This window comes from Bolinopsis microptera, chromosome 1 (assembly GCF_026151205.1).
Source record: "Bolinopsis microptera isolate Bmic1 chromosome 1, MBARI_Bmic_1.0, whole genome shotgun sequence".
NCBI classification, from domain to species: domain Eukaryota; kingdom Metazoa; phylum Ctenophora; class Tentaculata; order Lobata; family Bolinopsidae; genus Bolinopsis; species Bolinopsis microptera.
The window spans coordinates 8,188,011-8,213,919 of record NC_087072.1 but is presented as its reverse complement, the minus strand read 5'-3'; the positions used below and the strand labels follow the sequence as shown (position 1 = coordinate 8,213,919).

Here is a 25,909-nt window from a genome sequence, read left to right as displayed (position 1 = left end):
ATCGAGGAAGAGAAATCTAAGGAAGATCAAGAGGATCAATTGATCTAAACTTTAACTAGATATATGAATGTGAGCTCGACTCTTTGCTTGTCTGCTCAGATCTTATTCATTTTAGTGAGCTGGTCAATTTTACAGTGAATACACTTAATTGTTTATTTCAGCATACTCCAATCCTTGTATGCAATTGCAATGATAACATAATGAGACTTTTAAATAAATATTTTAAAATATTATGCGGTCTTTAACAACAATTCATGCAGGCATAAAATGGAAAACAATAAAACAGAAAACGTGGTTACAGGTGTCAACCTTATCCTGTTCTCTTATTCGCTCTTCACTACCGTCGCCGGCTCCATAGGAAATACTTTTATCATCTATGCAACAACAAGAAAAAACCATGTATTCCACATGAACAGGACAAACATGTGTTTCATCAGGAATCTAGCAATTTCAGACCTGCTTTACATAATAGCAAGGGTGGTCCCAGTGATGATAACAAACTTGACGATTGTTTGGAAGTTTGGCTATAAAGTCTGCTTAATATCTGCAACAACAGCCTCGATTGCTGCAATCGCCAATGTTAACTTGATAGCAGCACTTACAGTCTACAGATTGACAATGCTCTCCTTTCCCCTCAGAAATCTCCAACTTCTGCTTAAACATTCAAAGGCACTTTGCTACGCACTATGGTTGTATTCAAGCATACTTGGATTCAGAAGTCTATTTGTGGTAACAAAAGCAGTTTTTGTGAAGCAAATCTCAACTTGCATCTTAAACTATAACTACAATGGTGTGGAGAACATCTTGTATTCTACGATGTTTCTTATAACACCTTTTTCAATAATCATACTGTGCAACATTCTACTAGCCATAAAAACATTCATCTACACAAGGAATGTAAAAGCCAACAGTCAAATAAGAATAACGAAGATTGGGATGAAAACAATGTTGGAAAAGCGACGAAGACAAGCAACAATCACAGTTGGAAGTTTGTCACTTCTGTTGATAATGTCTTGGTTGCCAGGATTTATCAAAAGGTTTGGGGGCATGAAGGGCTCCCATCCAGGACTATCACAAGCTACAATTTATCTCTATTTCCTTAATTCATTTGGAAACCCTATTCTATATACCCTCTGTAGTCACGATTTCAAAACGTTTGTGTTGAAGAAAATCAAATCTTGTATGTGCAAAGCAGAACCTACAGTGCAGATGACAAGAAAAAAGACTGGTGCGACCCAGGTAAAAAATTTGATGCCCCAAGTAACCAGATGACCAGATTTTGGAAAACTTTTGACCAGATGAATGCTTTATGTAGCTTCACTCAATACATGTTCAACCATATTTCAATTAAAATAGTTTTTACCGTACTTTATGATTGTTCAGTTCACTTTAATCAGATATCACTAATGTTATTGAACTTGCTTTCTATAAATCTTATAGACATTTTTATTAGATAATCAGTGGCGTAACGAAGGGCCCCGCTGACCCCGCCCCAGTGGCATAAAGTGAGGAATTCAAGAATCTAATTCCTAGCCATAATATTGCCACAGCCACCGACTGATTTTTTAGTAAAACAAAGTATTTTATTTATAATTCAAGAAAACAACAATTTAAGAAAACAACAATTTTATTTAGTATCAATTAAAGCAGACAAAAATATATTTCATACATATATAACTAGCACGAACTTTAGAGCAGATATCTTAGGGGACTTGGAGTAGCAAGAGATTGACTAGAAGGTATATACCCTTTACAAAGATACGCCGAGAAGAATCCAGGGTGATACAGGATCGGAGAGTGCAGACCAAAAGTTTACGCACCCACCTTTGCCTCCTGAGTTCTTGGGTGGATAGAAATTTATGCAAACTTGGTCGTTTATACTCCAAGTCCCTTTCTTAAAAGAAGTAGTATTAACTATGTCTAGAGTTAGCTTCGTTCAATAATAAAAATATCAATATAATCAATATCAATACCAGATAAACCTACCGAATAAATTATTAAATATCAATTAATTCGTTCCGATAAAAAATTTTATAAATTTAGATATTTAGTAACTAAAAACATTACAACAAATGGTTAAAAAGCGCCCAAAATCGATTTGAAAGATTTTCTGTCTATAGTACAATCATGATAGTAATAGTAAGTGTGTGCCGCTGCAATTAGATTTGATTACTGCAATTTATTAGTTTCATTGATTTATTAGTTTCATTGATTTATTAGTTTCATTGATTTATTAGTTTCATTGAAGTCAGCTGCCTGTGCTTGTATTAATAGTGCTTTGGTTCTCAGTTTTATCAAGCTAATGGACGTTTCTAGGCAATTGCTTGAAGTTAAAATTTTTTTATGAACAGCGTTCCAATTAGCAGTCCAATCAATTCATATGATATAATTATAATAATATAATAGTATGTCACACCTATTTAACTGTTACGTTTGAGAAGTCGTGCCATGGCTAAATCTAACTAGGACCAGTGGTGTCGATTAACATTGAATAGGTGAGTCTAAGTGATACAAATAGAAAATTTTATGAAAAGACGGATCAAAACACAGATCCAAGGACAAGGAGACCCCACTGCAGGACCATACATGCTATTGGCTAGTGCATGGCCCAAAAGGTTCCAGTTGTCTAGGAAACTGTACGTAGCTGGTCAACTAGTTTTGAATTCAGACTAGGCTTGATGAGTTCTGGGGTTTCTAGAAGTAAGATTTGATGGTGCCAGGTTTGTTCAGGCGGACATGGAAATTATGCGAGGAATACATAGGTATATAAAAATCATAGGGGGGGGGGGGGGCGCCAACAGGCAACGTTATGCCACTGTAGATAGTGTCAAAAAATTTAAATAACAGTGCATTACAACATTTCATATTGTAATTAGAGTTTCTCTTTGTGTGTGTGTGTACGTCCACCCATGTGCAAATTATATGAGAATTATAGGAAGTTGTATAGTCTGATAAGTTTTGTTGTTATTGCTCAACTGAACTGAGCTGCTCTACAATCAGTAATATGGGATCTACCTAGTTTTAAAAGGCTTTAAATGTGGCAAAAATAGCGGCATGGCGCGCAATATTCGCTGCGTGACCACGCAAATTTCATACTTTCTGTACTGGCATGTCAATTGAATTTCCATGAAGACCAACATGTGTGTTTGTACAAACTATGTTATATAAGGTTAGTAAACCTTAAATAGCGGTTTTGTGTGCTGTTTTTCATAGAATTCGCTTCCTAACTTTCGCTTGTCTCTACTTTGTGTTCTAGTACAAGTTCTGAACTTATTTAAGTAAACCTCTCTTTCTTCTGGGTGATAAATATTGGTTTGACCCTGTTGTTACTACTAAGGCCGCCCCATACCGATACTCCAAATCGTAAGTGTGATTCAAATAGTGTAATACAGTTCTTTGTTAACGAACAGTGTTCGTGTCCTTCCACAACCCCCTGTTACCTGTGTCTCTGTCGGGGTAGCCTAATTCATCCGTTAGAATCGCAGAGTTAGCGGAGCTCATGATATCTCGCGACGTATGCTGCATGAACGGTGCAAGACTTGCGCCGTTTGTTTCAGCATCCAGTTGCGAGTGCTTGCCCATCGAAAACATGATTAGTGATTGTGGATCTTATTGATATTACTGATTATCCATCATATTCAGTATTAAAGGGATCATGAAGTGTCCCCGACTTAATCGTCAAAACATTTCACATATACTATCACATAGAAACACTAATATAACAATAGGGCTCGGAATTCCCAGATTCGTAACTTAATTATGTCGCGTGAAATCGATACAGGAAGATCGCCCGAATTTGTTGGATTGTGGCTAACTGTCAGACACCGCAATAGAAACAGTGTTAAAACGCACATTTTTATTCATGTGCTGTGGCGCCAATTTAATTGATAAAATCTTCAAATTAACGACACTTGATAGATTTGACTTTTATCTTTCGAAAATTGTGGTTGAATAATGTGCATAATATACACAAGCATCAAATAATTGTCTTATAAGTTTACGTACTGCTGTGTTATGTTGTAGGAAGAAAAACATTCAATTACCAAACGCTAAATAACAATACACGTTTGTAAGAACCTATTACTTAAACTAACCTTAAATTGTAAATAGTTTTTTCTGGATACAAACATTTACTTGTTAACTTCATGGCAAAATATGTCCATCATCAGTTCCGATACTGATAAAACCCGTATATCTTGATCCATCTGTGTTTGGAAACTTTTCTCGGATCGCCGACACAACACATGATGGAAGTACGTATCGAACCTTTTTATCCAAATCTTGGGAGCTTATCAAATTCACAAATGATTTGTAGGCTAAATATCTCCACTTTTTTTGTGTCAAATGTGCTTTTAGATAGTCTCCCCGTTTTACAGCATCATTGATGGTGAAACTAAACAGGTATCTTGAATATCTAAGGCCTTGTTCATGGTCGGCCCTGTTCACTCTTTTATCCCATGCTGTTCGACGTTTTGCATCGCTTGGGACGGAATGAAAAACCAGAAAGCTTCTCCTACTACTGGTGTCTCTTCCCTCACGGTTGTTACAACCTCCGACTGCACAATGTCTTACCATCAACCGTCTTTTGATAAATTTTAACTAGTAAAGAGTTGTTGCAGTGATAATGGAATGAAGCTAAACTAATATATTTAGTAATGTCATAATTGCAAAGCTTGACCTACTATACTCTGAAAACACGTGCCGCAGTCGACAAACGCGAAAATTTGTAACAGCTCTGACTTAGTTATTAATTCTTTAATTGGAAGATAAGACTTTTATCTACGGGGTACAGACTACGGATACATATGTTAGGTTCGTGTCTACACATTACACGTTATTCAAGAAAGCACACATTCGCAAGCTTTAAAATACAAAGACCGTACAAAACGAAAGTAAACAAATTGAACACTGATCGTGCTACATTCAAATTTCATGAAGTGAGCTGTCTTTAATTGCTTGTAGGAACTAGATTAATCGCTGTACACCAAATTTAGGAAGATATGTGGAATATAATGGTTTATACCTGATGGTAATCTTGTCGGTTCAACAAAAAAACCAACAGAAAACTTGTTATGGACAATTAAAATCAGGTGTTTTTACACATGTCGTATATGCTATCCCGTCACCTAGCCACAACTTGGAAAAATGTAATTGATATACCCCATATTATCTCAGCTTGTGAAGCAATTATGACGGAGCTATTTTGAGATTGTGGCAGAATTACCAAGCCTAGCTCACTACCCAAGTTTCGAGTATTTTTGAAGAATTCGCAAATTTACACTTCATGATCTCTTTAAGGGGGCAGGGGGGGGTCTTCATGGAAATTTTCTCAAAATCGACTTTTTAGTTGTTTCTGATAGAGGGGAGTGATATCTATCAGATGCTTTTAATCCGATAGAAAAATATTGCTCCTAGCCGAAATTATCGCCGGTAAAAGGTCAGTGCTTGTGTGTAATTGTATTGCGCGAGCGATTTTTGAACGCGTGCCCTGAAAATCGAGTCTAAAAATCTATCTTCTCCTACATTTTTTAAGCAATCACCCTCAAACTTTCAGGATATGTTCTAAGGATCATTTAGAAGGGATTGTCCAGGCAAAATTTTGAGATAGGCCTTTAAACATTTTTTATTCGATTTTAAAAATCTTGGACCTCGAAAAATCGTCAAAAAACCAGGTCCAAGATTTTCAAAATCGAATAAAAAACGTTTAAAGGCCTATCTCAAAATTTTGCCTGGACAATCTCTTCTAAATGATCCCTAGAACATATCCTGAAAGTTTGAGGGTGATTGCTCAAAAAATGTAGGAGGAGATAGATTTTTAGACTCGATTTTCAGGGCACGCGATCAAAAATCGCTTGCGCAATACAATTACACACAAGCGCTGACCTTCTACCGGCGATAATTTCTGCTAGGAGCAATATTTTTCTATCGGATTAAAAGCATCTGATAGATATCACTCCCATCTATCAGAAACAACTAAAAAGTCGATTTTGAGAAAATTTCCATGAAGACCCCCCCCCCCTGCCCCCTTAATGTTATCCATTCTTTATTTATTGACATCCTTCAGTCTCCAAAACGAGGTGTGAAGGTAAATTAACTTTGAGCCTTGTTTTGGCGACTGCTTAATCGATGGGCAAGTAGGTATTTGTTTTTTAGCGGTGTTGAACATTGAAACAATTATAAAATGTTTATTTTTATCTTATATAACGTACAATATGAATGACATATGCTATAGTGACGTAACATATATAGTGCAAAGAATTAGTAACTTGCGAGATGTGATTTAGTGATAATCGACGTTAACATTTTGCAGTTTACAGTTGCGCAATGTTGGCGTCGATTGTTACTAACATTTATCTGAATTTAATACAAGTACATGTCACATATAAATTGGGTAGCTGAATGAAACTCGTGCCTCAAAACTTTCCGTTATAAGCATTGCAGTGTCCACGCCCTGTACTGCGTTAACGACCGAAATTTTCCCAATATGCAATTACTATTTTGCTTCTAAAATTCTCTGATAATTAATAATATATCGTGACATGTAATTGTAAGATAACAAACCTCGCGCGCGGCGCTTACATCTGCACCTGAGAATCTCTCAGCAATGTGTGGCTGTCTGCGCGGCGGGCTGTGTATTGTGTATATAGCTGAATTTAGATTTAGATTTATTTGTAAATGTATAATAATATTAAATATGTATTGATTGTTTTGTGGTAAATAAAAATTTTGTTTTACTAAATTTTGTTTTACTGTAGAGCTTTTCTGGGATAGTGTGCCGTATTCTACAATTTTTCCCAATTTCACATTTCAGCTTTGTGTTAAGCGACCATATATCTGCCGTTTTCTGACAAAAGTGCTTAAGTAACACAAGGTTCATTTTGTGCAAATTGAGGTTAAAGATTTCAATTCTGTACTTGCTCTGGGCTAGCTACTGTCCAATTAAAACTGCACCCACTATGTTTCTAAGGTACTTTGTCGACTTTTGAGACTTCTGACAAGGTTTCATCATCCTAACTTCTCGGAAAGTGCCTCAAAATCACAAATTATAGTTTGAATTTCTTAGAAAAGTGTTTAAGTACAGTCACATCGGCAAATACTACATGTTCTGATGAAAATGACCCGTTCAAACCATTGGTCATCGAAAGCAAAACGAAAAATTAGCCTAAAACTGTTGTGATGAAACATTGGTTGTAAATAGGGGACACGCTGAAATAGAAAATTTGAAATTTCGTTTTCTGAGAAAAGTGCTTAAGTACAGCCACATCAGCAAAAACTCCATGTTCTGATGAAAATGACCTGTTCAAACCATTGGTCATCGAAAGTAAAACGAAAAATTAGCCTTAAACTGTTGTGATGAAACATTGGTTGTAAAAAGGGGACACGCTGAAATAGAAAATTTGAAAATTTCGTTTTCTGAGAAAAGTGCTTAAGTGCAGCCACATTAGTGGGAACTTTATCTGCGATCATTCTGACCTAAAATTTTACGACAAATTGATTGGTGGTGGTTTAAGAACACAAAAACACTCCCTTCTCCCCAGCGGATTAAAAAATAGGCGGAATTCTACCAGCATTTCAACGAAGAGTTGATTGGTGAAAGTACGGGATAATAATAAATAAGTTTCTTTCTTTAGAAATTAAATTAAGAACTCAGATGAGGCTTTCTTCATAAAGACCAATGATTTGCGAATTATTGATATCGTAACGAGAGGCAAAGAAAAACAAGCGTATAAAAATGTAACATAATTGTAAGTAATACTGTACATAAATAAACGGTAAATAATACAACTCACAAGAAATAGATGATTTTTAGTCAAACACTCGATTAAGATCTCAATGAAACAAGAAATTTTCAATGAAACAAGAAATTTAATTTTAGCACATTTTACAGAATAAAAAGATGTAAAACAATTCATAAAATATAATGCCCATTTGGTGTATGACTTTTTGTCCTTGACTGCTAGTTTGGTTTTGGAAGGACAGGTAACTAACGGGGCAAGGAATGCGCGTGCCTGAAAGCTTTTGCACACACCGAAACGCTAGTTCAGTTAGGTTTTTAGAGACAGGGCTCATTTTAGGACTAGAAGAAATTTGTTAGTAGACATTAGGGGTTCTGTTTATAGTTGTTACTATAGGTTGCAGTCTTGTTGTGACAAAAAGTCTACACTAAAACATGCTTTAGTTTATATTGTGTGGTTCAAGGATATAAAATGTGGCTTCAAGGTGGATATTAAAGCGCTTGCGAAAGATTATGGCCTTTGTATCAATGGTTATAATAAGCTATAAATATCTTAAACTATACAGTGCTAATTAAAAATTTCTTTATACTTCATTCTCAGATTAGATTTAAAAATTCAAAAAATATACATTTATTTTATTAATACCTTCTCACACATTCTTTACTCACAGGACAAGACTTGGAAAACAGTAGCCTAGAGGAATTTAATTGAGATGTGTGTGAACAGCCAGTTATAATGTTTGGAAGATAATATTTGTGCAGCCAAAATCTTTTACGGTCCAATCAAGCAGGGCGTGGTTATGCTGATTGGCTAATAGCGCACTTTTAAGTTTTCCTCGCAAGCACATTACACTAGTAGTAAAGTCAGTCATTCTGAACTTTGGGGTTAAAATGTTAAAAATTTTGGTTGACCTAGTGTTGTGGTTGTCAGGTGGGTCTACCTGACAGATAAGAAGGCAGGGTTTCCTCGACGAACATGTGTAACCCTCATATAGGGATATTGGAGCACGGAATTTCATTATCTTGTAGAGCTCGAGGTAACTGTGGTATGTATAGAGATTTTGTATAGCTAGAATATTATTATGCTTGAATATCGGTTTGGTGTGTTCTTTTATGAAAAATTTTTGGTCAAGTTTCTGGTGTCCTATAGGCCTAGTACGTGCACAAGTCTTAAACTTATCAAGGTACGCCAGCCTATCACCAAATAGTACTCTGAGACAGTACTTCTGAGTAAAAGCTTACGATTAATATGATAATAAATACACCACGTTGATAGTTAAAATACTGGATGGTTAATTTTATTTTCAGTAACATCAACTGATATCGTAAACTATAAACACCCAGACCCCAGAGCATGCGTCTGTGTTTTATTTAAGGCTAGAATACCCTGGAAGCCAGAAATTTGGGAATCAAAATTTGAAGCTCTCATAACATCCGTCGCCGGATAATCAATGCTATCTGCTTCTGCATGGTCCTTTGAGTCCAAATTGTTGTAGTACCGAATATTTCTGGCCCCCAATTCAAAATTCATTTAGAGAATATCTATATAAACACATCAAGAAGTATAGATTCTCATGCTGGGTGCTTACAAATGAGTCAGTTCCATTCTGATCCTTCATTGTCCCTGGACCCTGATAACATACCACTTGATGGTACCTTTGGTAGAACTTGGTATTGCTAAAACTACATGGCCCCTTTAAACTGTACAGTTCTAAAAACTGAACACAGCGCTCTAGAGTTGCAGGAGTACATATCTTACTCTTAGATTTATTTCTCTAAATTCAAGATTGTAGAGCTAATAGCCTAATAAGTAATATCATATTTTTTAAGCTGGCCATACGCTATGGTTCTCAAGTTACAAAAAGTGATTACTTTTGGCACCGGAGTCCGGACCACCACTTTAACTTTGAGTAAAACTTATAATAAAGTGAAACCCCGATATACCGATATTTACGGCAAACCCCGATTTCCATTACCCAAACGAAATTTAACATACTTTAAATGTGAACAACGAAAGCCCAGATTTATTGCGAGCCCAGATTTCTCCCAAACCCCGCGGTATGGATCATTGTAATATTTTATTGATTGATTGTGCCGTAAAAAGTGATTTTTTGTTTAATCCAAAATACCAGTAAATCAGTTGAAGGCAGAAACTCACAACTTTATTAGTCAATAGCACTTTGATTCTAAGAATAGATATCACAATAATTTAATATTAAATTGAATGCCAGAGCTCAACTGAAGTGGACAAGTGGGATGGAAACAAGAAAAGCGGCAACTTTTTATAAGCACACAACAATAAATTGAGAAAAGAAGATCATCATACCTTTGAACCAGCTCTAGTTTCAGAAGAGGCAGAACTGAAATCTGAACTGATGGTGTTCTTTGGCACCTCGTACTTCGTGCTCAGGTACTTGAACAGATCGGCTGGATCAGCCTTGTCCTTCAAAGGCTCCGTTTCGCTAGCTGTCGCTCCGTTTGGACGAGTCTTGCTGGATAAGGGGGTGGAGGCTGAAGAGGCGCTGGCTGAAATAACGAGAGAATTAGGTGGAACCAACTTGCTCATCTAGCTGTTGATGAGTAGTGGTTATCTACACAGTTTAAAAGATTGATAAAGTTGCTACTCTTCAAAACTAACCTTGGTTGATGGGAGCAGCCTGAGATCGATTAAAAACACCCGATCTGCCAACAGCTGAGGGTGTTTTAGCTGCCCGGTTTACCGGTGTCATGGCTCCTTTAGACATTATACCACCCGAACTCCCACCAAGTCCAAAGTCGTCCAACCCTCCTGCAAATATTTCCACGTCAGGGAACACAATCTTAGAATACCAAAATATCAGAACGGTTGACAACCACCCCATGTACGATAGAGTAGTAAAGTTGACCGCTTTGGTGACAGTTTGTGAAACTAAAAACTTGACAAGTGGTGCTTACCGAGAGAGCCAATTCCCTCGCCTTCTGAAATAGCGGACACGGTGTTACGTTGCAGAACACCAGGCCTTTCTTCCACGTTTAGCAGGGAGTTGTTTGTCTGCTTCATCGCCAGCAACTTCCACTGTAAACATAGCATTTAATGTGGGAGATATCACAAAGATTCAGATATAATTTTAGATTTGTCAGAGATAAACGAACAATTATTAAACACCAGCATACGCCTTACAGCTGTTTGGGTATTATCCATCTTACAAAATTTACATAAGAAAGGAGATATAAATCAACCGTCTACAATGTAAAGGCTTCATTTTTTCCTTTTCACCCTTGAAAAAAAAAGGCAATTTAGTGAAAGGTTTACGATATGGAGGTTTTTGCAGGAAAAACGTGGATTTTGGAGATAGCAGTAGGCGGTCAGAATATGATGATCATTCCGTCCGTTACCATGCAACGATAAAAGGTAGCGCGCCGCGAGGATTGCTTTCGGAGATGTGATGGATAGATAGCCTGTGATCTATGATGGCGCGCGACTGTGTATTAATGTTATGATGCATGTAAATGTATTAATAATACTATTGGTAATCGGCCCAATTGTAGTGCACGCATAGTGTATTGTATGTGTACACGAGTATAGTTTACCTTCGCTGAAATAAGTTCTTGAATTACAGATACAAGTTAAGTCTACGGCATATGAACTGAATTTCATGTGTTTCCCGTATTTGATGCATAAATTTATCAATATTATTATCATGAAGTATTGAACAGTGACTGATTGGAGCTTATACTTATATTTATTAGTAAATGTGAAATGGAAAATGTAGCGTCCGCCAAACTTTAAACGGGCGCAATTCTTGTTATACTCATTTACAATAACTTCCGGTTTTTGTCGTTATGACTAACATTGATATCTGTAGCAGTCTTACAAAATGTACATACCTGTAGAAGGGTCATACTACCCTCCATGGGTTTAACCATCTTGAGTTTGTTGGATCGGCCGTACATCGCACGAGTGGACATATGAGGGCCCGGTTCAGATTGCCAGGTATCGCTGACACTGGTTATGTTGGTATCACTGTTGATTGAGTGGTGCTCCGTTCAGAGATGAGTATCGAGCTGGCTGCGAGTGAGACAGTAAGTGGGTTTGGAAGGGAAAGAGTTTCTTCTGGCCAATCTGTCATGTCCAAATAATGATTAGTAAAAACACTCAAAAGATGTCACTCAGTTTATATAAAGAAAATGAACGATCACACAAAGTGACAATGAATCATCCAAAAATCGCTAAGATTTTAAACTCAACTCAGCCTCAGCTATAAGGTCGTGCAGCGCGTCTCTGCGCGGCGTTTCTCCGTCACTGACAGTTGAAGCAGTTCCACGTCTCAATCTTCTCTTAGTGTGCGGACTGGTTGCAGCTGAAGCACTCTACTCCTCTCTTCGTACAACCTGGCAAACATTAAATCAGGTTAAATAAGTGAATAGATATCGATAGAATCTCAATCAAATAGATCATTTCCTTTACCATCTAACATAACGTAAGGTTAACACATTAGAGGCTACGGTGAACGGACCGAATCACTACATGACTGAATCCCTAACGGACTGAATCACTACCAATCACTAATGGTAGGGATTGAGGTATATTTAGGACTGAATCACTACCGGACGTATCACTACCGCTAATCCTAACCTAACCACTTTGTTGTGATCCCTACTGAACTTTGCAATAAAGGCATAATTTGTGTAATTTCATTAGTTAATTATATTTTTTTTTGTTAATTATTATTTGATTTTTCTTTGATAAATTGACTAAGCAGAAATTTGGTCAAGAAAATAATAGATATTATATCTGATCCACGTAATTTAAATCACTCATTAATATGTAAACATTATTAAGCATTAACCCAAAATCTTAGATCCAACAGCTTTTCAGAAACTCGGTAAATCCCAAAGTTATCTTAATCATCAACAATACCGTTGCATCTCCAGGTTTGATGTGGAACCAGCCATCCTCTCAAGGTATGTACAAGGCCAGACGTTGGAGACTGCGTTCCTGATAGCGATTTCATAGTCCACAGCACCGTCTGAGGGTTAGAAGGGTCCGTAGGAGTCCAGTTCGTTGAGGATGTTCTCGTACTTGATGGTGCGCTTCCCGGGTTGGAGTCCAAAGGCTTGCAGGGATTCTCCATCCAGTAGGGTGTAAGGCGTGGAAATGTGAAGAGTTGAGTAAAAGGTTGGAGGAGGTCTTAATGGTTCCATCACGACGTGGTGATCTGAACTGATAGATGATGTTGTTGTTGTATTGCAGTACATGGAGGATAGATCTTTGGTGTTGGTGTCGTAGGAGGATGTCCAGGCAACATAGTGTCTACCCACAGGGGAGAGGTTCAGGTAGTTAGGAGGAAATGGGGAGTAGGCTGCCATTTCTGGCTCGTCTGATAGTCGTGCCAAGGGACTTGGGATCACAGTTGAGCCGGGACGAGGCTTCGACGGATAGTCAGCGACAGAGTCCTGAAACAAATCTGCTTAGTTGAGTTCTCAGTTGTAGCGGCGAGGGTCTTCATTTTAGACTTGGAAGCGGTGGGCGCAATTTAGTGGTTGAGATTCGTGTGGGTAATGAGGAGTAGCAGAAACAGGTAGGTGGCCTGGACAAGGATCAGGCGGGGACTTGCACTTGTTGCACTTCCAGTAGGTCCTTGTCTTCCCTCTTTCTGTTAATATAGTTAATAAATAATAATAAGGGGGTAGAGGTGACCATCGTAGAGGACGTGCTGGCTGCCTTTCTTTCTGCCAGGGATTAAACTCGATGGATGAGGAAGACTTAGTGGTTATAAGATTAACACAGGCGTTGCGGGTTTATATATGGTCCCGCTAGCTGATTGAGATAACGAGCATGTGAAGGTTCACATCATGTATTGGTCGTTTTATAGCAGGTCATTATGGATGACTTGATCCGAACCAGTTCGCGTTAGGGCTCCTCGTTGCGTACGTAAGTCTGTGGTTTCACATTGTCTGACAGGCCCATAGCAAGCATCATGTTGAGCACCGGCTCAGATACGTTCATGATATTAGAACTAGTGATCTAAGAACTCTGGTAGGATTGAGGTATATTTTAGGATGAATCACTACCGGACTGAAACACTACAGTAGTGATATTTGGGTGGTAGTGATTCCGTCCGGTAGGGATTCAGTCCTACAATCAGAGGCTACAGCTAAAACTGAAAATTGATTAATCTTTAAAGAGAGACCAACAGTAAATGTGTACAACACCAATCATGATACAATGTATAACATTCTTCTGATCGAGCAGTTACCTTTCAGTTTCTCCAGAGTCCGTAGAGTCCCCAGACTTAACTCCACTGTCCTTGTTATCACTGTCATCAGTTGTCTCCCGCTTGTCAGCTTGTTTTTGTTGTGCTGCAATTCTAGCTCGTGTTCGAGCAAACTGTCTGCCTTTTGACGTTCCTTTGCCTTTTCTTCGTTGCTGATGGGACAGAGACAATTTAATTCAATAAAGTTCGAAAATGGGTGAGGGTGGATGTACTATTTAATGTTTAAATACGATGGAAACTAGCTCGGGTTATCAGTTTAAACTGAATTTAATAAGATCAAGTGTGAACCAGATACCTGAAGGTCAGTGATGATAGCGTCCTCAAGTTCGTTCATGATGCTGGGTGTAGGTTGAGCGGGGGTCTCGTAGTTGAGGGCAATGTTGGGGGTGACAGGGCTGCTCATACGGTGCATGTACATCCTACTGTCCTCCAACATCTGTAGACACTCACGCCCTTACTTCTTTGGCGAGGTGTGCTAACTGGGAGGCAGCGGATGAAGGAAGTTGTACCTGTACTAAACATCGTAGAAAATATCATGAAAACGAGCATGCCAGTAAGTCCTAAAAAGGTGAACATTGGAAAATGTGCACCGCCGGACTTCTCCTAGTCATACCTGTTGAGAGGCCATCTTCTGGTCCTCCTTCATTGTCTGTACCTGCATCGGAGGTCGTTGTTATCGTCTATCATTCTCACGTGCCGCTTTGTCAGCTCAGTGAGTGATGACGTCACGTGGTTTAGATCACGTTTAAGGATCACGATCTCCTCTGATTTCTGTTCTGCCTGAATCTCCAACTTACCTATCTGCACCACCGTGTCACCTGAATGAGTCGTATTAGAGCAAATTATAGGGTTTTAAATATTATTTTAAGGACTTAATTTGGGAAAAGCTGACACAAAAAAAAACAAAATTGGTAGATTGCAATTGGCCGTGTCAAATAGGTATTTCATTAGAACAGCCAGCAAGCCAGAGAATGGCTATAATTTAAACGTGAATGGACCAATATTTTGTCACCCCTGGGCTGCGGTACCGGTAGTTTTCATTTTACAAAATGTTATTGGAGTGATAAGGTAAGCAAGATTAAGTTTGTTGACGAGAGTTGTGAAGAGTTTGACTGTGCTGGCGAACTTACATGACATATCGGCGAGAGAGGCTAACTCTGAGTAAATAAACTTTTGTACTACGGAAAACAATCTCAATATAACATAATAACTAAGATTAATAACAACCAGATCGAAACACAGTGTAACAACAGTGTAACAACAATGTAACAATAACACATATAATGTTATATAACTACAGTACCTACAATAAGCAAATATTAAGGATCAGGAGAGGCAACAAATATAATCTGTGCTGTATCTATCAAAATGATAATATGGGAGAGTGTTCTAGAGAGAGCTTCTTTAATCTTTACGTCGAATCTGTGCCTTCTAGAACGCTCTCCCATTATCAGATAATAGGTGGGCCTTCTAGAAGCCTTCTAGAGGGCTCTCCCATTATCAGGCATTGGCTCAAGAATACAAAGCATTGTCAGTTTAGGTTTGTAGGAAGAGAGGGGCGAGGAAACTCCATGAGTATATGATGTCATTTTCACTTCATCTACCGACACAGAACATACTTTGTAACACAAGACATATCTAGTTACACAGAACATATCTAGTTACACAGAAAACATACCTAGTTACACATGACACATACTAGTTTACACAGAACTACTAGTTTATTAGATAACATACCGAGTTTCACAGAACATACCTTGTTACACAGAAAATACCTAGTTAACAGCAACATACCTAGTTAACAGAACATTACCTAGTTACCACCAGAACTTACCATAGATACACTGAACTTACTAGTTACACAAAGATACCTAGTACACAGAACGTTACATGTTACATGGAACATACCAAGTTACACAGAACTTACTAGTTTCACCAGTACATTACCTAGTTACACAAGAACCATACTAAGTACCACAGAACATACTAGTTACCAGAAACATACTAGTTATACAGAACATACCTAGTTACACAGGACATATCTAGTTACACAGAACATACCTAGTTACACAGAACATACCTAGTTACACAGAACATACCTAGTTACACAGAACATACCTAGTTACACAGAACATACCTAGTTATACAGAACATACCTAGTTTCACAGAACATACCTAGTTACACAGAACATATTTAGTTACACAGAACATACCTGGTTGTTTGACGCAATGCTGGATAAGAGCTGTTTCTTTTGCCTCAAGTCTCATTGTCTCACTGCGTAACCCGTGATGCTGGGATAGTAAAAATTATATTGTTGATTACGCTAAGTCGCGATTATGTTAGCTTTTAAAACAGTTAAGATTTGAATAAAATCATAATAGGTTAGATTATCATATTAAAATAACATTCATCGATGGTGAATCAGCTATAGAGTTCAATAAAATGTAAAATGCAAGTCCTTAATCCACGTGAATATAAATCTTTTCGGTTTTCAAGCTGATCTTCAGCGTTGTGTTACAATAAACGAGATCCATGACAAACGTGCAGCAACAAGGTCAAAGAAAAAGAGTGGAAATGTGTCGGCTAAACGGCCTGCATATATATGTGACACTGTGACAGTGTATGGGCAATGAATATTATGTTAAGGTCTAGGCTAAACAATATCAGATACTGTTACAAGTCAAATTCCAGCTTATATTCAAGTTTGAAAGTTCCGGCAAAAAATTGGGACTTGTGAAAATTTACACTTCCATGGTAGGGATTCTTAACCGAATGGTAATTGTCGTTAAAAAACGGCGTGTTGATGTTTTGTTTTCCGACCAATCATTACGGTGCTTTGCATACTAAGCTCTTCACAAATATGCCAATGAAACTACAAAAAGATTTCGATTGCGTGATAGCCTAAACCCGCACAACCCCGACAATACTGATAAGACGACACCTACCCCTAATAAACACCAACATTTTGACATCTGTCATTTTATTAGAACACTCACATGATCTTTGAGGTTAGCATTTTCATGTTTCAGTTCTTGACATTCCTTATTCAGTTTGAGCAGCGAGTCCTTTATCTCAAAGTTGTCATTATCTCTCCTGTCCTCAATCTCTCGGTCCACAAACTTTAACATTTCGTCTTTACAGGTAACTTCGTGGTTCAACTGATTCAACTGCGGTTATAATGAGTTACTTAAAGTTTTAACAGTGAAAATGTATTATGTATTTACTGCCATAAAACGAGCACATGGTAAAGATAAAAAAGATAAAAACTAACCTTTGTGTTCCATTTCTTGGCAGTTAGACTGAGCCGAGTACAGATCACCTTCTTAATGTCACACTTACTCAGCAGACTTTTCCTATTTGCTGCTATTTCAAATGTTCTCTTTCTGATGGAAACAATGTGTGTTAACAAAGGGGTTATAACGAAACTGTGAAATTCGAATTGACCGAATTATTATAAAAGAGAAAATGACACATTTCCTATTCTACAAACTCGGTTAATCACGATAAAATTCAACAAAAACAGTCAGATCAGGTTTTTTAAGGAGAGCTAAATTTTAAGATGTTAAAGAGGACAGGGAAGAAGTCCCCCTTATATCCGTACTCGGTCCAGAAGACAGTTCAGGTCAACGTCAAACGCAGTGGTCCTACCACGTAGTATAGCCAGCTGTTCGTCAAGGCTGACCAGTGCTTCAGATACCATTGTGCTGTGTGTTTGGGTGTGAGACATGATTTGTGGTGACACACGGTACGATATATGTGAGCAGAGGAGTGCATTTTAAGAAATCTATCGGAATCGCTATAGTTGGACAAATATTATAAACTGAGGTTAGGTTTAGCAATTAAAAAAACTTTATACTCTATATTTAACCGGAAATAGTGGTTAGCACTTAGCTTTAAAGTGATGATCGACATCCGAGAAACAAAATCAGAAGTTTTAAACGATTCGAACGAAACCGCAGGATACATTTGCCGACTGACGTCAATTTAATTTAAAAGCAGAATGTGTATAACAAATTTACCATAATATGTAACATGTTAAAGGACGTTGAAAATGTTATGTTGCTACAGCTTCTGACAAATGGTAACCGTATAAGTATTTAGGTTGAAGTCATTCGGAGCCAAGCCTAGCAAATGATGTAACACATGTAACATTACACTCAGCTAAAAAACGGGGAAATGAAATATTCTCTACCCCACTTCCCTCACGCATTAGTAGATGTCAAGACAGCATACAGTACACAAATTGGCCGGTGTGCTGTACTAATAAATTATAATAAATAATGTCGCGTGATAGAAATAGTACAGTTGTTGTACAGTGTTTTAGTGTGTACTAACTTCTCATGGAATCCAGGGTGCTTGCAGCTAATATCAATATTCAGGAGGTGGGGCATGCGAGAACAACTCGGACCCATACTATGGAGTTTCAATCTATATTCGTTGTATTCAAAATGCCACCAGGCTGACTCTGAATATATATCCCGATATTATGAACATATGCTACACCGAATGGAGAGATATAATATAGAACTAGAAGTAATATTGGTATGACTCAGTCTAAGATATGAAACCACGTTGTATAAAGCAAGACCTAGTCGTTCGTCTCAGGCAGTCAGCTAACAGTGCCTTTAGTCTTGTATCATGCACTCATATTAGAAATTTAAACCATGGTCTTAAGTTATCATGCATGTTTAAGAGCCCAATTTGGCTTGATAGGCATGAAACTATTCATATTAGAAATTAAAACCATTGTCCCAACTTATTAAGGAACCTAATTAAGCTCTTTTGATGAGCTTAAAACTTATAATGATAAGAACATACGCTTTCTACGTTTGATCTTTGAATATAATGAGCTAATCGGAATGTGATCGGTGATCGGCTGCAAGATTTGTTATCGCCTACATTCCTACAATCAGCAAGCTCAGATGCATGCTGTCCAGATTAAAATCACAATGCTGGCAAGCATTTACGTCGCATTATATTCACATCTACTATTTACCCCTATACTATTATTCCCCTTTAGTGTTTTCCAGGCATTAAGGGGACTCATCGAAGTAGTCAGCAGGTATATTTTAAGTTCAAAAAATTCTTATTCAATGTTATGTTTGATAGGAATAAGAATTAGTTATATGGGGTTTTAAGAAATTTTGCGCCAAAATTCGCGCCAGCATGTTATACGTATTAGTAAAAAAAAACAAAAATCGCCATCTTCAGGTGACCTTATAAAAACCGTGTTAAATTGATGTTAGAGTCTGAAACTTTGAGGGCGTTAGACTTGCCCAAATGACGGTTTAAACAAAATGTCATGTTTCAGCTCAGCAGTTTCGGCAAGTGGGTTTCTGGAACCCTGTTTTACAACAGATTGTCGTTGAGCAATATATATTTAATATTTATGATGTTAGGGGACGTTTGCAGTCTATGTGTAGCTACATTTAAAGTGTTCCGTAGACCAAAAAGTAATAAACGTTCCAGTCATCTCGAACCACAGGTTTTAAAGATAATCGTTTTTTTAAACTTCAGTTTACATTGTATTGAAATAATTTAACGTCATTTCATTATCACTTGATGACGTCATCAAATTAAGAGTTTTTAAAACTTGTTTTTGACAAAGTAAGAAAATTTTCAAACTCGATTTTACACCAATTAAGGGAAGTAAGTTATATTCAAAATCTGAGGAACCTTTTCATCTTAGTATAAATTGTTCAAGGCATTCTGGTAAATTCTACCGGAAATAGTTCTTCCTTGCTCCTTCTAAAGATAATTTGCTATGAAGTTAGTCTTTCAAGAATTAGTGGGGGGTGGGGGGTGTCATGTCCGTCTAAGTCAGCCTATGTCCTGTCCTTTGGTTGGAGTTTTGAGAAACGGACGTGTTTTTTGGGACTTGGCGGACACGGAGGACATTGGCGGGGACTCGGACGGACATTGGCGGACCAAACATTTTGAGGGATGAAGAGTACTGAAGAGTACTGAGAGTACTGAGGTGGATGGCTGGAGAAGGATGGCTGAGGTTGGGATGATGGCTGAGGAGGGATGATGAGGGGATGACTTAGGAGGATGATGAGAGGGGAGGAGGAAAGGATCAGGAAGACCAGGAGGAGGGGAGGGGAGGACCCAGAAGGAGGACCTAGGAGGAGGCGGAGGAGATGAGGAGGATGACTCAGGGGAGGAGGACTCAGGAGGAGGACTGAGAAGGAGGAGGACTGAGGAGGATAAGCTGAGGAGGATGGCTGAAGGAGGGAAGACTGAGAGGAGGGAGGAGGAGGAGGAAGAGGAGGAAGAGGACTGAGGAGGAGAAGGTAGGACCAGGAGGAGGAGGACCCAGGGAGGAGGAGGAGGGACTGGGGAGGACGAGCGAGAAACTGTTTGTGGACTGATGAGGAGGGACTGAGGTCGAGGAGGAAGAGTAGGAGGAGGGACTGTGGAGGGGAGGAGGAAATAGAGGACTGGGGAGGATCAGGAGACCAGGTGGACCCAGGAGGAGGAGGAGGTGGAGGGAGGAGACCCTGGAGGAGGAGGAGGAATGAGGTTGGATGAGGAGGAGGAAATGACGATGACTGAGATAGGAGAGGCTGAGGAGTATGAGGAGGATGGCTGAGGAGGATGGCCTGGGGAGGATGGTGAGGGGATGACTGAGGAGGATGACTGAGAGGGAGGAGGAGGAGGACTCTGGAGGACGAGGACTAGGGAAGGAAGAGGAGGAGGACTCAGGAAGGGGAGGACTAAGGGAAAGGAGGACCTTAGGAGAAATGAGAAGGAGGACTGAGGCGAGAATGAGGAGGAGGAAGGGACTTGAATAGGAGGAGGAACAGGAGGAGGAAACAGGAGGAGGAGGACTGAGGGACACCGATGGTGGAAGGAGGAGGAGGATGACAGAGGAGGAGGAGAGGGGGACAGGAGAGAGGAGGGCTGTGGAGGACTGAGGAGGATGGCTGAGGAGGGGTTGGACTGAGAGGGAAGAGGAAGGAGGAGAGGACTGAGGAGACTCTGAGAAGGAAGGAGGAGGAGGAGGACTGAATAGGAGGAGGAGGAGGGGGACTGGGGGAGAGGGAATGAGGAGGAGGAAGGAGGACTGAGGAGAAGGATGAGGAGGAGGACTGAGGACTGTGGGGGAAGAGCGGAGGAGGATGAAGTGGAGGAGGGGTCCAGGAGGAGGGACCCAGGAGGAGGACCATCAGGAGTGGAGGAGGACTGAGGTGGGTGGAGGAAGCGGACTGAGGAAGATCAGGAAGACAGGGGGAGGAGGAGGAAGAGTAGGAGGAGGGAAGCACTAATTGTTATTTCCATTTTTGTCGCTTTTTGGTCCATTTTTGTCCGTTTTTGGTCGCTCTATTTTTTGTCCGTTTTGAACATATTATAGGGTACCGAACGGACAAAAAACATGATCCCCTATAACAGCAAAAATTGAACATTTTATTTAGCAATTTAGGTGTCCATTTATGTCGCCTAGGTCCGCATTATGTCCGCCTATGTCAGTCTATGTCCGCCTATGTCCGCTATGTCGTCTATGTCCGCCGTTGTCAGCCCTATTCCGCCTATGTCCTGTCCTTTTTGATTCGATGAGTCAAGCGGTCATAGACGGGACGTGACACCCCCCCCAATAATTTTTTAAAAACACAAAAGTTGTGAATTAGTATTCTTGGTGTTAGGCCCATCCCTTGGGTTGTGGAGCTCAATTTTGCTTTCGTAAAGGTGTAAAGTTAAATTGTGTTATAGGCTAGTTTTAAAGTTAAAAAATCGAAAGTTGCACACGTGGGGACACGCCAAATTGATTTAAAATAGCTATAAAATCACTAAAAAATTTGATTTTACGATGTTTATCAACTTTGGAGTCCCTTGTGATCCAAGTCTTTTGAAATTCTTCTGAAATTTTCATGCTTATCAAACTATATATTAAATACCCTATGCAATATTTACGTTGTTTCAATTTTGTATGCGATGCAACGTCCGGCTCAAGATTGCCACGTGCGGAAAAGGTGAGATTTTGCTCATACGTGGATTTCGAATAAATTTCTGACTTTCCACGATATTTTAAATTGCATTATATATGAATTTTAATGCTCAAACTTGAATGAGTAAAATGTGCCATTTTCAGTCGGTTATCGACAGATATACTACTAAACACAAGGAAACGTTTTCAAAAGGCTGAATTTCGAAATCGTGGAAATTACCTCCTTTATTAATGAGGTTTAGACTGTGTAATTATCTGACAGTATAATCAAAAGAGATGATATTGACCAAAACCATAATTCATGGGTAGAGTTGTACCGTGCAGTGTTCTCTTTTCCAAACAAAAAGGAAATGTTATTAATTGAGGGAACGTCCGCTAATGCAAATTTGAAACCGAGAATGAAAATCGGTTCGTCGCTTTTCCGATCCCATGTTATAAGAGTTTATTTACAATTCGTATAAGCCGTGAATGAATGGGAAAAAGCGAGATAGCGGAACGTTTTCATTTCTCGGTTTCAATTTGCATTAGCGGACGGTTCCTCAAATTAAATATCCTCCCTCTCTCTTTTGTTTTGGAAAAGAGAGACATGGCAGCGGGTACACTCTTACCCATGATTATGGGTTTTGGTCAAATATGGTATCAATAATTAAATATTTGTTGGCCATACGGCTATAAAAACTAGTCGGGGTCAGCTGAGGATAACAGAATTGGCAGATCATGTAAATAAATATTTTATAGCCACCTTACAATCTTGTGCTATCAATTCTGCGTAAAGAAACTAGGGCATAGACGATTATAACCATTTTAATAAGAATACTATCAAGACGAAATACATAATACTCCCATAATATGTACCATAATCACATGCAGCTTGACGCTTGTAGCTCGTATAGTTATTCTGAATGTGATACAAAAGCTAATAAATATAACCATTAACCATTAGTAGTTGTGGCAGTCTTAGCACCAGACCAGGTCGTGTAATTACCCCTAATGATCGGAGTGCAAACACGTGACCTTAACACATAATTGGTATATAATGGTTGAAAAAGACAGATCAAAAGTTGAAAATAAAAGGGATATAATTATAACGGACTAATACAACGTGATACAACGGACTAATACAATGTCAGAGGTCATTAAATCGGTAACCCAATAGGAGTTTCTGGCCGATTCAAATCTTCAGTCCAAACATTGTATTGAAGACGGAACGTTACCAAACTACATTAAGTATACCATTATTGACAATAGGAACATGAACTACCACGTGTAGAGTTACACTGCGTGACGGCTGACATGTACCAGGGATGTAAACTTGACTAACTGTTCAGTTCGAGGATATTGTTTAGACAATGTCTAGACCACGTTGTATCTGAGAATGGGCTGTTGTTAATGGGCGACTCTTTATGAAAGGGGCACGGAAGATATTACAAATTTCACCAAAACCAAGGTAAGTAAGCCAAACTATGTTTGCAAACAAGAACGTTCTGGAAAAACCCCTTCACGCGCCGGTTAACGCAAAGATTCAAACGCGGCAACGTTTGGCGGATTACTTTCATTATTTTTAAATTAAATTTCCCGAGTATCCGCTGTTCATGATGGTTGCAAGTCGCGACAAATAGAAAGAAACTTCTGGAATCCCCTATTTCACAACCTGGTTAAATCTGTGGTTACCTGGCAGCGTTAGGCAGAAAGCACCGACAATGAGTTTTATTACTTTACAGCATCGGGGATTTAAAGCTTCCCCTTTCTGCACCTAGTTGAAAGAATAATCGAGCAAATGGTTGAAGTACAACATAAGGAACAACGACTCTGGTGGTGTCTGGGGCGAGAATATGCTAAATGGTATCATACTAACGCAGTATACAAACGTGACCGCTTAACCATTGTTATAAAATGGTACAGAGAGTTCCCTCCACGTCATTTTGAAATACGATAGTGACCCCTTATAATGCTCCATCGAACGGTAAGGGGACCATATAGCAGTGTATTACTTTGGGTATTTTGTGCTCCATCGGACAAAGAATCTGCTGTATTTAAAAAGGATACCGGCAATAATTATACCCACTATTCAGTCTGCTCCCGGTTACCGTAGTCATATTCCTTATTCGGTCTCATATATTCTGCCCCAACTTAATCGCTTCTCTTCATTATGAAGTTCATTGTTCAAGGATAGAGACAAGACGTGAAATTTGACCACCACTCGCCCTAGCGACGCACAAAGCACATGCAGGGTAACGATAACGAAATGAAATGTCTGACAATTTATGAATGTAATAGAAATAGGTGATATAATTATGAAGAGGAAATGAGCGACATATATAAAAGATAACTGAATTACTGTTGAAAATTACAAAAAAACAACATGTTATTGTCCATCACTTTTGAAATGCATGATATAATAAGAATATTAACATAATGGCATTATATTACTGACTAATTATAAACAAAAGAGACTGATGGAAAACATGAACAAGGCAATATTTAGACTATGCAAACATATAATATGATGTTAAAACTTGGGGCACGTTTGCACTGAGCAGTAGGACAGGTGCCGGCGTACACTGTACAGTCAGTGTGCAGCAACAAGGCACAGCGGATGAGCTGTGGAAAGATAAGACAAGGCTTCAGGTCTCCGAGAACATTAACAACGACACACAACACTTTTGATTAATAACCACAACATGCACTCTATCAGGATAGCGTACTGTAGTCTACAACACGCTTATAGAAATATCAACAATCACGTACTATAACAGTAACACTTTAAAATAGAAACGTCAACAATCAACAATAACACTTTAGTGATATGTGTCAACAATTGACAATCATAAACCACAAATGAGAACTTGAGAAGCCATACTACTTACCTCAGACGACATTCTCACATTGGAAAGTATTAAAACAAGCTAGAAAATAACGATTTACGACTAATTTAGTAATCTAATACTGCCAAAAACAGTATTAGAAACAGTATTTTAAACTCAAATGTAACAGTGTACTGTTATTGACACTTCAAATGAAAATTTCTGGTCAGAAAACATCAGACGTTTTGAAGACTAGAGTATTATGACAGGTTAATAATTCAAAACAGATTAAATCACTCTGGACAGTAACCTAAGCTCAAGTAAACCATTGGCACAGCTGTTAAAAGTTGATAGTAAAGATATCTCGTGCATGTCCGTGGAATGTCTGGTTCGTGTCATGTGAGGTCCGGCCAAAAGAACAAAGCAACTCGGATTACATGCACGTACGTACTACAGTGTAATAAGAAATGTGCGGTGGGGGGCAAAGAAGTGGCAGTTCCTTATCGGCGACACATTCGGCTGTAAACTTGCAAAATTGATGTGCTTTTTTGGGTTGATAAGCGTCTTGTAAACTTGCGACTCATGGTTGATTGGATAATCATCTAATATTATAAAACCTCGCAATTTGATTTATATGTATCAAATTGCGAGGTTGACATCGGACCGCAGAAGCTATCAACAGTTTTTGAAGCAAAGAACAATCTGGACTGGCAAGTCAAAAGAAACTGAAATAATTTTGTCAAGCTTACAATAAACAGCAGCACACTAATTTGAAGCATACTGATCGGCAGCAGCAAGCACGAATTAAAAGAAAATTAAATCTCATGGTCGTAGCCAGATGGGAATTTTGCTATAATTTTCTTGCAAATCGTTTGATGTCTTGACAGAATATGAAATGGTTACAAACTAATGATTTAATATGGATCAGTGCTTAATCCAGATTCGAGAAAAACATGGCGCAAGCAAGGTGACCAGCCGCCAAATCATATACAGGGTTAATTTCAAACGAGTATACGCTAAATAATCGCCTCGGGTTACTTTAATAACCTATAAAATAATATAAAATAAACCGGAGGGATATGCAAGGGAGCGGTAAATCAGTAAAGAGCGCATGACCTCATCAATAATCCTTATTTGCCAAGGTTACTAATGGTTACACAATCAAAT

The 25,909-nt window shown here is 38.7% G+C and overlaps 4 protein-coding genes across 4 annotated transcripts in view; 2 read left to right on the top strand and 2 right to left on the bottom strand.

Moving 5' to 3' along the window:
- The window catches only part of LOC134811811 (uncharacterized), a 67,634-nt gene that overhangs the window by 10,575 nt on the left and 31,150 nt on the right, over positions 1-25,909 (top strand). The window lies entirely within an intron of this gene.
- The window catches only part of LOC134811708 (piwi-like protein 1), a 74,738-nt gene that overhangs the window by 46,435 nt on the left and 2,394 nt on the right, over positions 1-25,909 (bottom strand). The gene's annotated exons all lie outside the window — the stretch shown is intronic.
- On the top strand, positions 268-1,272 carry LOC134812156 (rhodopsin, GQ-coupled-like). Its single transcript, XM_063819431.1, has one exon. It carries the CDS (start codon positions 268-270, stop codon positions 1,270-1,272), a length of 1,005 nt encoding a protein of 334 aa, XP_063675501.1.
- Positions 9,202-17,160, bottom strand: LOC134811800 (uncharacterized). Its single transcript, XM_063818888.1, has 11 exons — positions 16,990-17,160; positions 16,206-16,284; positions 14,606-14,810; positions 14,288-14,471; positions 13,975-14,144; positions 11,964-12,106; positions 11,603-11,783; positions 10,670-10,790; positions 10,374-10,523; positions 10,062-10,261; positions 9,202-9,366 (listed from the first exon to the last, which is right to left on the bottom strand). The coding sequence occupies exons 7-11, from the start codon at positions 11,681-11,683 to the stop codon at positions 9,256-9,258; spliced, it is 663 nt and encodes a 220-aa protein (XP_063674958.1). The 5' UTR covers positions 11,684-11,783; positions 11,964-12,106; positions 13,975-14,144; positions 14,288-14,471; positions 14,606-14,810; positions 16,206-16,284; positions 16,990-17,160; the 3' UTR covers positions 9,202-9,255.

Bases quoted from the DNA above. Each gene is read 5' to 3' on its own strand.
- LOC134812156 (XM_063819431.1), top strand. From the start codon at position 268: ATGGAAAACAATAAAACAGAAAACGTGGTTACAGGTGTCAACCTTATC.
- LOC134811800 (XM_063818888.1), bottom strand. From the start codon at position 11,683: ATGTCCACTCGTGCGATGTACGGCCGATCCAACAAACTCAAGATGGTT. The intron at 10,791-11,602 runs GTATGTACATTT...CTATGTTTACAG, and splicing joins GTAGTATGACCCTTCTACAG to TGGAAGTTGCTGGCGATGAA. The intron at 10,524-10,669 runs GTAAGCACCACT...AAATATTTGCAG, and splicing joins CGAGGGAATTGGCTCTCTCG to GAGGGTTGGACGACTTTGGA.